Consider the following 13,511-nt stretch of genomic DNA (forward strand, 5'->3'; position numbering starts at 1 on the left):
AGAAAAAGCACTTTCTCCCTATACCTTTCAAGCAAAGCAGGGACACAAAAGCAAACCATGCTGCTGAGCTTCAATTAAAACAAATAACCATTCAACTATTTTATCTTAAACTTCAGCCCGCTCACTGGACAAAAAAAAAGAAATCCCAACACCCAGTACTTCCCATATCTGGCATTTCTGTCAGTAATGATCTCAAACACAGAAAAGTGAATTTGTTATAACTACTGTTTTTCTCCTCTGAGTATTAAACTCTTCTGGTGGGTTTTTATTTTTAAGCAATATAACCTGCTTTTAAGAAGTCTTGTTTTGGAAGCTGGCACAACCTGACGTTGAAGTTACATTATATTTTTCTGATCTACAAAACTTGTCTGTAACTGGCACATGAAAAATAGTATATGATGTTCCTTTGTTGTAACATTTTACTTATTGCAGTACTTACTTGCCACTTCCTGCATGCTCCTAGGGGACTTTCGAATACAGAAGATGTGGATACAATTTCTTTTTCATTCTGTTTTTGCAAGAAGTCATGTAATCACCTGTACCTTCAATTATTCTTCCCTAAAAAGATGACAGTTGAAATTACTGAATGTTTTCCCTGCAATGGAAAGTTGCCTCTAGCTTTTTATTTTCCTGTTGACGTGTTGGTCATGCATCAACATTTGCCACAATAATTCTTCAGGTCATAAACCACTCATTTTGGGAGAATCTTTGTTAAGCAAAGGAGTTATAGTTTCTTTAAAAAAAAGCTACCATACAAACTTAGAAAAATCTTGTCAGAATTTTAGTATTTTTCACTGGCTTTATAAAAAAAAGTCAAGTCACTACAGACATCTGAAGTAAATCTCTTTCCTGATAACTTGAATTATTCAGCAGGATTTCATCTCTTTGTGGAACTTCCTTGAAAAAAAAAGATCATTTATCTTAGCTGTCAAATTTGCAAGAGACACCAAAAGGAGTTTAGACAATCCTTGTGAAAGCTTATTGTTGAACAAGCCAAATTGACAAAAATACATATTTTCCTAAGATGTATATTTCATTTCTTTTGAACTTGGTGGTTTTGTACTTTTAGTATTAGTCATATAGTGTGAAATCACACTCATTTAATAGTTGATGAGCAACCAAAATTTGTCACGATCAGATCATAGTTTCTTTGCATAAGGGACTATACATCGTAGGCCTGAGACATAAACATACTTTCACTTTGAACAGAAGTCACTTTTGAAAGCATTTTTGTCTTATCCTAGGTGTCAGCAAATAAATGGATATTTTTTTCATCCTGGCTTTTGAGTTTGTTCAGTTATATGGGAATATGGAATAAGTTACAGAACTGTAAAGCAGTCATACACTTAAATCAATATTCTGAGGCACAGGACATCCATAATGGTTTGATAATTACAACATAAAACTATACTATCAGTCAATTTACAGTAATTTTTTTTAAAACGCCTACTAAAGCAGTCCAGACATACCCGAGACTTCAAAAACAGTCTAAGGACAGCTTGAAAACAGGTAATTCCTGGTGAGTGAGTGTGAAGACTCACATGTGAATCCCTAACCTGCTCAAGGCTGAAACCCCTCACTGCTGTGCCTCTGAGGCAGTCCAGGAAAATGCTTTTCATCCAAAGAAAGGATTCCCTCTTTGTTTAACAGGTTTGTCCTTTAGGCAAATATGGCTACATTCGGAGACAGGCAACATCTTTTGCTAGAAAGCACAGAGCTGCGGAAGAGAGAGGGGATTAGAAGAACCCACAACAACCATCAACCAAAAAGAGAAGGGATAAACAGACAAGCTTTCATGCACAGAAGCCATTGTCAACTCAGCCTGGATCCTCACACTTCTGCCTTTGCTGACTGCCCGAGCTTCCGAAGCTTCATGTGTTCAGGATGTTGTCAAGAGGGAGAAATAAAACCATAGGACAGAGGCAGAAAGGGACAGATATTCAAGGTTACCTGAGAAGGAAACAGAGTTGATGTTAGCTATTTGCTTCAAAGTACCTCTTTTTATGCAAGTCTAAAGCTGGGTTGTGTCGTTCAGACAGAGCGTTGACTGCTGTGCAAGTTCCATGACTCTCTTCTCTTCAAGCACATAAAAAAGGCTGCTAGAAGTGGTAGCAAAATCTTACAGAAGCCTTTCCTGATTTAACAGAGGTTAAATTATTTCCCATTTACATGTAGGAATTAAGAAAATCACCATCAGCGAGTATCATCTCTTGCCATTTGTAGTAACAGTTCACAAAATCAGTATGTTAAAATTCACTGTCTTACAGGCACCCTATCATTTCTGATGTCTCAGTATCTTAGAGGAATGCATAGAGGGGAAATATACTCTATTAACCATTAAGTGATGCATATTTAACTTTGATCCAAAGATCTCTTTGGACTAGCAAAGAAATGACCATGCGAGTTAGAAAATAAAGTTATTTTGTGTGTGGGTTGTTTTTGTTTTGTTTTTTTTTTTTAAACAGGAGAAGTGAAGCTGCCCAGAACAAGCAGCTGAATTAGTCTGAGACACACCAACAAAACAGTAGAGAGACAAGCTGATTTCACACTGACTGGTCCTTGCAAAGCCAGGCCAGCTCTAGCCACACATCAGTTCTGCACAGTGACTGTGCAAGTTTCAGCAATACAAATTCTTATACCTGCTGAAGACTTGAGCTAAGGTATCAGGCATGTAAAAACACATAAAATTTGGCCTATGTTTTAAGAATGTAATAAAACAGGATATGTATTTCTGCTTAAATGCTTAACTACATAAATGCATACTTACCTAATACCTTCCCTGTTAAGGCAAAGAGTATCTACAAGTTGCTCTAACCAGGCACAGCTTCCTCAGCCACGGAACGCACCCAGCTCATGTCTGCTACAGTGAGATACAGCTACCTATGTACATGCACATGCGTTTGACATACGCAGTTTCAGAGTTACGAACACATGACGCTAATTCCTACCTGTAACACGGAGACTGATGCACATCAAGGAGGCGGGGGAGAACATCTTTTTAAATATCTTAACATGACATTTAGTGACAATGGAGGGTGAGAGGGGGCTGAGGGGAACACCCAGAGTTGTTCAGACCTGTGGGTTTTGAACTGCAGTTCACGGCAGTTTTGAGGAACTTTCCCAGAGAGACAGAAGATGTTTGGTTATTCGACTCAATGCTAATGTTCCCTTTACAAAACTTTGAAACTGCCTGGCTTTCTGCTTTACCCTACGGCATCTGCTGTCCAGTTCGGTGGATCTATTCACACACAGAAATGCACCAGGAAAAATTTCCTGCGGATTTACAATTTTGAAGGAAGACATCTCTGATACTGCAACAAACGCTGCAAAATAAAACAGACCATCACATCACTGTGAGATATGACAGTTCACACCTATATTTGTATCCTCCCGAAGCAGGATATACTACTGCAACACCCTTCAGTTATGAGGGATATCTCTATTGATTAAGTCATGCAGCATTGGCTTGTGTCTCTGGTCCAGCTGTATTATATAGACTGAACTTGCAAGTATCTATATGTTACTTCATAATTTAATACAAAGTTATGAATCAAGCTTTAATTGAGGAAGCAATGTTTAACTACTACGGTAACTATGGATTATCTCATGTCCACTTTTAATACAAAAACCATTTTCAAAATCACGGAAGACTCACACCAACTGCACGGTTTCATGTGACTGTGACTGACGCATTCACCTATGAAGTCTGAAAAATTTAGCAAAGCAATGTCATTTTTCCCCAAACCAGATGCTTCTAAAGCACTTGTTGAAATCATAAGCTCAGTGGTCTCCTTTTGTGGAGGTGATACCGGAATGTCCTTAACACCACCCTCCTCTTTTTAGGGGTCTGAGAATTTGAAAAGGATAGTTAAGGTCAGTTGTGGGAAGGAAGAATCTGTCAGACACAGAAACGTGCTCTCCATGTTCAGTGACTTGCTTGGTTCAAGTCTACAGAAAACGACTTCCTGACAGATGTCCTCCACTGACACAACCAAGGCCAACACATTCCAGAAATCAATCAATTTTTTCTCCTCTCTACCTCCCTGCTAGTTCCAGTCTCTTCTTCAGTATTGACTTGTGAAAATAATCACTTGTCATTTTATAACAAAATCATACGCTATACATGATCTATCCCTGTCCCCCCCCAAAAAGATCTCATAGGAATAAGTTTAATTATATACACTCTAAAATGAATGTGAGCATTTGAAGAAAAGAACACCATCCCTTGTTGTATTATCTTTTGTTATTTAAAAAAGCCAAGAGGAAACCCTTGGTAAGAGTGGAGCATATTGATTATGACAAGACATCATGACATACCAGTTGAGATTTAAAGGCTGCTAATAACACTTTTTGTAGTAATTAGTGCAAGATAGTTACCCCATATAAACAAATATTTGATGGCAGACTTCAGTGATAAACAATTCACTTGATGACATTTACATATAAATACACATAAATAAAAACCTACGTAATTTAGGTTTGTAGTTAACAAAAAATATGGTCTGAAATGAATTAAATGTAATTGTATCTAGCTGGATCAAAGCTCTTCCTCTAATGATACTCAAGTATACGGGGTACAAAAAGCATAACTGTACAATTCTCAATTTAGTAAAGTACTACTCTATAAAACAGAATCATGAAAACAGCTCTTACATTTTAATGTAAAGTATAAAATTGTATATTTACATTTACATACACTTTACTGAACTACATTGGGTAGCTCACGGTAAAAAACATCCCTTTTTGAAAATCTTTCAAAAAATACATCAACTGCACATATGATCAAAAGTTACTAAGTTAGCAGCTGACACAACATCTGTAGTAAAAATATATTTTAGGAAAATACCTGGAAAAATCTAAACACCAATAAACACTTTAAAACTATTTTTGAAGTAAAAATTGTAGCAAAAACCAGAATAAGCTAGCTAGGATAACAAGAACTATTGCATACTGCTCTTTAAGAGCGACATAGCAACTTGGAACAGGAGCAGCAGAAGTGGTAGGACTTATGTGGTGTAACAAAGTGGAAATTGGAGGAAAATAGGGAACCAGTTATCCAACTTCTCTCTGTTTATTACCATTTTTACCAGGAGAAGTATAAGGAAAAGATGAAAGAATCTCTCTCACTGAGCATATCCTCCATCAAAGGCTAAAACAAATTGGTAAAAGGAACCCAATTTTAAGAGCCTTGGACCCCAAACTTAAAAACATTTACCATATGCACTTACAGTTCAATGGACAATAAATTGGATTATTACACTACAAGTTGCAGGTTAACTTTAAGAGTTAACACTATTTTGCAATATGAAGTGCTTTTTTAATATATATATCTATATAATATATAGATATTTGTAAAATACACGTGCAGATTTGACAGAATAAACTGTGGGAATAGCTTTCTCGAGTCTTTTTTCCCCTACAGATCTTTATCTCCTACACAAGGAGTTTCAGGATTCAACAAGGATTTCCACAATATGATCAAGCTCATTAAGATCAGATTTGCAATTAGAGTTAGAAGTTGTAGTTGTTGGAGAAGAAAACGTTTCAAGCCCATCACAGTGTCCCATTTTTGTGTTGCTCATCATGCCTGTTAACATAGTATCAAGATCATAGTAAGAATTGTCAACTTCTGAAAACAGATCTTCAACAGAATTAGGACTTTTATTCTCCAGTGTCTCAAATATTTGATCTAATGATTTTTGAAAGTTTCCTTTATTTTCTTGCGGATTCTCCATTTCCCACACATTGCTCTGCAAGTTTCTTGGAGCTTGCGCCGATGAGGCTGTTGACATAGCTTCTGAACTATCTTGTGCCTGGTCACCCTCAAAGTCTTTACTGAAAGTACTATAGCCTGGAACATGCTTTCCCTCAGCTTGTTCCCTAGATGAACGACAGAGGATATCTGTTGAAACAAGACGATCCAGGGATGCCTGCCCTGTACTCTGTGTATTTATCATCTGCCAAGTCCCATCTTGAGTCATTTCCTCTTGAATCTGCCGTACCGTGTTGGCTATAAGTACCGAACGACAAAGGTTAGGTTCAACCAGCATGTGACACAGCTGAAGTTTAACCAAAGACATATCTAAAAGTGACTGTCGCTGAAGATTATATGAAGGAATAGCCTTAATACCAGCCAGAGTTCCTTCAATATCTTCTTCACCATCAAAACATTTTCTCTTTAATCCTCGCACAAACATTGTGTCCTATTAAAAAAAAAATTAAAAAAAATATTATTGTACAATGTAAACAGCTCAAAAGGAAGGCGAAAAAAAGACTAAAAAACAGAACAAGAACTTTATTCTTAAATTTAAATAGCAAATTCTTTTAAGATAGAAACATCAGAATTGTCATACCAGGTTATAGAATGGCCAGTGTGGTACAACAGGGGTCAGGAACACATGGACTGGGTCCCAAAGGCGGCACTCGGGAACCAAGGGTGAGCAGATCCACAAGTCATGGCATCGGAGAGAGGCAGGAGCTCCCAGCTCCTGGCTCCCATTAAGTTCCACACTTGATGGAAGTCAGGAGCCGCTGCTTCGCACAGAAGCAAACATCTCCACGGCTGTATTTCACCTACTGGAGAGGCAGTTTCTCCTCGCTCCTCCCGAGTTTCTACTGGCATGCTTAACTTCTAATTTTGGAAATAAAAATACAACCTGGCACACCATCTTTAAAAGATTTGACCCCTCCAGAACATCGACATGCCTAACAGAATAACATGAAAAAAATACCATGGGCAATACCATACTTGAAAAAGTTCGCTTATTTTGGCTACAGGGAGAGTAAGATCTAAATTTGTTCCACAGAACTTGAGACGTCCAACTGAGGTACACAAAGCAGTCCTTCCGGTTCCCTTACTCATGTGAGTAACTGAACTGTGTAATTCCAGTATGAATTGTGCAAGTCCAATAAGGATAGGCACAGTCATCTTCTGTATGGGCTTCTGTACTTCTTTCCCAGTTGACTATGAGAAAGCAAAAGTCTTGTATTCCTAGTTTAGGTTCACTAGCTAAAAATAAGTGGCTAGTGATTTTAGGCTAGGCTTCTCATTATTTACATCTAAAAATCACTTGCTGAATTTTCTAAGGTATGACTTTCAAGCCCTAGCTTCCAGATCTTCTGAATTGCACTAACTTTGACAACAGTGCCCCATGCCAACATTGCAGCTGATCTCTTGAAATACAAAGTAACTTTCTTTTAAATGCAGTAGATGTCACTTCTTCAGTCTCATAAAAATTACGCTGCAAATGAAAACTAGTACCTGATCATTGCATCTATACAGCTTTGTTATGTCACTTCTAAGTCTTCTGTCCTTAGAACTCCTGTTTGCCCAATATTTGGTCATTTTTTTTAATGTAGTGACCCAAAAACTCAAAGTTTTTCAACTGAAAGTTGATAAAACCAAAACACTATTGCAGTGCCTTTCTATATCATTTTCCCTTGGTAAGCCCTAACCTCTGCCTTGCTCTTCTGGTTGCTATGATATGTTCCACATATTTTCAGAGAGCGCTCTCTCAGCTTTTTCAGTCAGTAAAAATCCACCAAAGTGCAACAACATTGTTCCTTTCAAATACATTACATACTCATCTACTTCGAAAACCTGGGGAGAGCACAGTTGCTAGATGAACATTTGGTCTGACTGTACAACACTTCCTACATTGCTGTATTCACCTATGACTTAACTGGGTTTTTTTGGATTTGCCAACTGTTCAAAGACTTCTTTCCATTGAAGGTATGAAACTCTTTAAAAATCATAAAACAGAGACTACAATATAGAATACGTGAACTTGGTCTTATGGTCATTTTTCATGAAATTCTTAAAAGCTATCCATGGACTACCAATATAATAAAAGCTTTGGAAGTTTCTTTTAATATTTTCTCCTGTAAGGTGACATATTTGCATTATTTCCACCAAAAACAACCCAAGTTTTTGCTTGATAGTGCCTTTTCCAGGTTTGTTGATATTCCTGCAAACTTCCTTTCGTAGGATATCCCATTTAATTTTCCCATAAAGTTATATGTATAGTAATTTCTAAACATACACACCCCATGTTAAACCTGACCTCTAGAAACATCTTTTGGGACTACTAATCAACCATGTGTGATTATGTAATCAAACACTCTGTGTTCTTCTATTTCAACTTATATTCTTGTGAAGACTAATTAAAACTTCAATTGAACGTTAATCTGGTCTTCATACTTCTATTATTTGGCATTTCAATGCCTTCTGAGGTACAGCAACAGAAGAACTGAACGCAGCGGCAAACTTGAAAACCTCAGTACATCACACATACTTGGTTGTGTAGAAGCATCTTAAAGGTAAGCCTTCCGCAGCATTCACTGGAACTTTTGCCTTAACACTTACTTCCAATTAGTATCTTACATCAGTTCTTTGTTACTCTGTTCCTGAGACTGCACAAAATACTAGATTATGCTATCATTTAAGAAGCAAAAAATTACATACCAGTAATTGTGCTTGATGTAGTCCTTCCTCTTCTCCCATGCTACTGAGCAAGAGTCCATACAGTAAAAGTTAGAGCACCACCTAGCAAGTACCGGGAAGCAAGATGTCAGCCAAGTACAGGAGATGCAGAAGAAAATACTTTCCCATTTCAGAAACTTACACACCTCTGTTTTCTTCAATTGCTTCAGTATCTCTATCCTCACAATGCTGCTACAAACTTGAATAGTATTATTAAACCAAATCTACAGCTAGAGCACAAAGGTGGTTTGCCCAACAATACATGCAAAATCTCTGGCAGGAGAAGGAAACTGCCAGTTTAAGTCCAAGTCCTGGGCTATTACCCTGACCTTTGGACCAGCCTCTCCCTTATCCCTAAGCCTTTGCCATTTAAAGAGCAAACAAAATCTTTAGTGATCATCTGAAAAAAATTAAACACGCACGAAAGCACACTGAAAGCAAGTCTTCACTACTTTAATCACAAAACTACAGTTTTCACCTTTGCTGTACAAAACCATGTATCTCTGTAGCATCTAAAGAAAAAGAGCAAGCATGCACAAATACAAAACTGAAACACAGCAAAACCAGGGAGAATTTTCTTTTACCAGCACAGAAACTTTATGACTAAGATTTACTTTGCGAGATGACAATAACGAAAGTAATGACAGTAATTAAATCACTTTAACTATAAAAGCTGAGTTTTAAAAACACAATTAAGACAAAATAAGATTTGATATACCGAATACAACTACCAAACACATGCGACAATTCCTTTAATTACTGAAATGGAAAAGAATGCTCTGTTTCAACAGGTTACAAAAACTTATATGATAAAATATGAAAACAATTCAGATAACTCTTCTAGACATGTCTGTACAGTACAAGACAGTATCTGCAACTGAAGTACATACCTAGAAAAGAAACAAGTAAAGAGGATGCCTATGGACACCTATTTTGTTTTTTACTGTTTTTTGAAGACTGCTTGCTCTCAAAATTGGGGGGGAAGGAAACAGATGACAATGGACTTGGGAGGGGGCAGAAAACATGTTTTTCTGAAGAAGCTGCACACTTGTTAAAATGCCACAACAACAACAACAACAAAAACACCCCACCTTAAACACTCTCAAGAAAAAATCTTTTGCCTTGATCCCAAAATATTCAGACTAAAATGCTGTTATGTCATGGAAACTCTATTTCAACCAACTCATAGTCTCATTCTCTTTTATAGACAGCTCAGAGCAACGTTCAAGACAGGGTCATGAGGCATCTGAACTACAACTCCACTGAGACACCATGGTATCAAGTCAATAAAGTATTTCTTATTTCTGTCAAACACCTTATGATGCTACAAAAGTTCAGAATTTTTTGCTCCCCAGGTATACTTTCAAAACACTCTACAAATGAAGAGCAGTCTCTTTGGGAGCCTGCATACAGTAACTATTTGAATCCCCAAATTCCTACTAGATACGCTTTTAGTTTATGGCAGGTGACATGGGCATAAACTTTGTTTACAAAAAAACCCAACCAAACAAAACCCCACAAAAAAACCATAACAACTACAGGTGAAGATGATGCAGCCAGTAGAACGATAAATGAAAATATTTTCTGGTGCTATTTTGGATATCTGACAATTTTAGAGAAAGAGGCTTTGGCCGTTTGCCTCCCAAAATAGCAGACTGATACAGGAGGGGACCGTTGACAGGAATGCAGGAGTTCTCAGTAGAAGAGCCATTATCACATCCACAAACCAAAAGCCATAGAGGATGTTGGCAGACCAGTCTCGTCTGTAATCTACTAACATACTAAAGGAGACAGTTTTCCCATACAATATAATAAAGTGTAAGACCTGCTGCATATGATTCCTGGTTCTTCCCTTAGAGCACTAAACAAACCATGTGGACCTCTGTTAGCACAAACTTAAAGAATATGCCCATCACAGCAATTATTTCTTCAGATGCTATTAACTGGCACGAGCGTGCCTCAGAACCTAAGTTCTCAGTAGAAAAAAAAATTAACTTCATGGCCATTATCAAATGCAATTAAAACCTTGCAAATAACCTCCTCCAGACTTCTCTGCACCATCTCCAACAAGCACACATCTCAAGAGAATGCTAAATTTTAAAACATAATTAATTAAAATGTAAGTATGTTTCTCTATTGATTTACATATTAACGTACTCAAAAAGGCATTAGCCATTGTGTAAAACCTCTTGGTTACATGAAAGCTAGACTGCTGCTGCTTTAGAGTCAAGGTGTTCAAAATCCCCTGATAATTTCAAGCAGCATCTGTCTCTGTCCAAGAGGCATTATCTAGACTAATTATATCATCTCCCTTCTTCCACTACTGAGTGTCAAGAGCCCAAACTTAGTGTGTTAAACTTAACTGCTGTTCGAGACAGTTGTACAAAAAAAAAAAGCTGTTAAGGAGACAAAAGCAATCTATAGCATAATACAATATGAAAAAAGGAGGTTTTGTGGGGTTTGTTTGGGGGTTTGTTTGGGTTTTTCCGCTTGTTTTTTAATAGTAGCACAGGGAGTACAGTATTATGTAATTCATTAGAAGTTTTGCTTTTGGGATTGACAAATTCCTAGTCTGCTTTACAAATAAGGTGCTTGAAATTTGATCCAATTCTTACCAGAGCATCAATTTACACATTCCAGATTCACACTCAATTCAGATTCATGTAGTAATGGTGTCAAAGATATACTTAAGTACTTAGGGAAAAAAGTTGCTTCCTAAGAGTTGGGGTAACAGAGAAGACAGGAGATTTTAGCACTGTTCATCTTCAGGCAAAAGCAGGTAAGAACTAGCTAGGCCAGTACTGGAGGTTCACTTCAGCAGGGTGCTTTTTCTTTTTGTACAGCTATAAGCATAGTGATGATAGTTGGAATGGGAAGGTAAGAAAGCATTGTATCTCCCCTCCACCACTGTAATCCTCCCCGCTCCCAAACTGCCTTTTACAACAGCTGTAAGAAGAAATCAAAGCTATGCGTTAATGGTGAAAAGAGGACGGAAAGCCAGATACTCCTCTTTAGGCATGTACACGTGCGTACGGTGATGTTGAGATATAAAGTGGGCTGCAGACACAGCAAAGGGATGGTACGGCCAGAAACATCCCTATTCGGACTGGGACAAAGGCACCTAAAAAGCGCTGGGGTTTGGTCCACCCCCCGGGCGTGGAGGACTGGCAGGCACTTCTCCAGGACACGAGGGCTCCGGTAAGGGCCAGTAGCTCCCAAGGAAGGGCAGGCTGGGAAGCGGGGCAGCCGCACGCCCAGGATAGGGGCGGCAGCAGGCAGTGCCAGCAGCAGAAAGCTCGCAGAAACGCAGACGGCAGAGGCCTGGGCGGCGGAGCGCGGGGGGGCGGACCGCCAGCGCCGGCGGGGCGAGGCGTGACCGGCGGGCGCGGCCGGGGCGGGCAGCGAGCGCCGCCGCACGCAGGCCGGGGAGGGAGGAAGGGAGAGAGGAAGGGAGGGCGGCGGGGGCCGAGGCGGGGCCGAGCCGCGATGCGTGCGCTCGGGCAGCCGGGGGACGTCCCCAGCCACGGCACGCCGGCGGTGCGAGGGCAGCGGCTCCGCGGCGTGCGGCGACGCCGGATGAGTGCCCGGGGGCGGAGGAGCGGGCGATGAGGGTCCGCGGCTGGGGAAGGGACCGAGTAGAGCAGCGGGGCGCCCAGCGCCGACGGGGAAACGGGTTTCCTTGGCCCCCCGCCCCGCCTCAACGCTCCAGGGGCGCGCGTGTGGCCGCGAACGGCCCCAGGCGGCGGCTACTCGTCATCCCGCGCTCCCGGCAAACGGCCCGCCGCCATTTTGAATCGGCTCCCTCCCCCGCGGGCTCCGCCGGCACCGGCTCCCCGCCCGCGCCGTCCCCGCGCGGAGCTCCCGGAGGAAGCGAGCAAGGAGCAAGGCCGAGGGCCCCGCGCTGCGCCTGACCCAGCCTGCCCTGGCCCACTCACCGCCTCGCCGCTGCTGTCGCCGCCGCCTCCCAGCACAGGAGTCCCCACTCCCGCCTCACCGACCGCTCCGCGCTTGAGGGAGGGGGCGGCGCTAACCGTAGAGACCAGCCCCGCCTCCCCCCGCCCGCCATCTTATTGTCAAGGCCCACAAAGGAACTCGCTCCTTCCCCCCCCGCCCCTATTTTCCTGCTGGGGGGCGGGCCCTCCCCGCCCAGCCACGCCTACAACGGAGCGGCGGCTGCCATTGGCTGTCGCCAAACTATGTCGACGCCGCTCACCGCTGCGATTGGCGGCGCGGTTGCCATGGCGCCCGGCCTCTCCCGCCCCCAGGCACCGCCCCCGGGAGGCTGTGGGGTTGCCATAGTGCCCGGGCCCTTCCCCTCGGCCGTGAGAGGCCGGCGGGAGGCGGAGGCGGGGGGTGAGGCGGAGCCTCGATTTCAAACGGCAGCCAAGGCCCCGCGGCGCGTCTGGGCTCTCGGCCACGGGCTCCGGCGGGAACAGGTTCAGACCTGGCCCCGCTGCAGCCCGCGGGGCGCCTAGGGAACCGCAAGGAAGGGGGGGCAGCCACCCCGGGGCCGCGGCGCGCCGCCTCCCCCGCTGGGCCTGGCCGCTCGCTGCCGTCAGGCGCCGCTTCCCTCAGGGCCGGGGAGCCCCCGGCGCCAACCGCTGCCGGCCCGCCCCCGCAGCCGCTCCCCACCCCCGGAGCTGCCGCCCCGCGGGGGGTGCCAAGCCTCATGACTCCATTAGCAAGGCTTCTGGCATTTCCTGTTTGGGCCTGGCCTCCCAGCCCCCGGTCTCGGCAGTCGGAGGACGGGGAAGCCGCTTACTCGGGGCGGGGGGAGAGGGAGGGAAGGGGTGAAGCTTCGCACCCCTCAGGAAGCCGCTGTCCCAAGAGCTCCAGGCGCCCTGCTGAGAAAAAAAAAAAACAAAAAAAAACAAAAAACAACACAACCAAGCAAAACCCGAAAGCTTTGAACGCTGCTATGCCTTCCAGCTCGATGCTACTGCACATCTGCAAGTACTTAGGCCGACCGAGCGTTTCTCGGTCGCTTTCCCGGTCTTGCAGCTACGTGCCGGGTGTCTCCAAAGCAGCC

At 42.5% G+C, this 13,511-nt stretch overlaps 1 protein-coding gene across 2 annotated transcripts; it reads right to left on the bottom strand.

Moving 5' to 3' along the window:
* Positions 1 to 4,233: 4,233 nt before the first annotated feature.
* CDCA4 (cell division cycle associated 4) lies at positions 4,234 to 12,489 on the bottom strand. Of its 2 annotated transcripts, none has more exons than XM_086613339.1 (3): positions 12,418 to 12,489; positions 8,465 to 8,545; positions 4,234 to 6,203 (listed from the first exon to the last, which is right to left on the bottom strand). In XM_086613339.1, the coding sequence occupies exons 2-3, from the start codon at positions 8,501 to 8,503 to the stop codon at positions 5,448 to 5,450; spliced, it is 795 nt and encodes a 264-aa protein (XP_086469465.1). In that variant the 5' UTR covers positions 8,504 to 8,545; positions 12,418 to 12,489; the 3' UTR covers positions 4,234 to 5,447. The 2 variants fall into 2 exon arrangements, with proteins under 2 accessions (XP_086469465.1, XP_086469466.1); XM_086613340.1 differs by lacking the exon at positions 12,418 to 12,489 and adding an exon at positions 6,354 to 6,631 and having other exon boundaries at positions 8,465 to 8,492.
* Positions 12,490 to 13,511: the final 1,022 nt, after the last annotated feature.

The sequence above is a fragment of the Tauraco erythrolophus genome, chromosome 6 (assembly GCF_009769465.1).
Source record: "Tauraco erythrolophus isolate bTauEry1 chromosome 6, bTauEry1.pri, whole genome shotgun sequence".
Lineage (NCBI taxonomy): Eukaryota > Metazoa > Chordata > Aves > Musophagiformes > Musophagidae > Tauraco > Tauraco erythrolophus.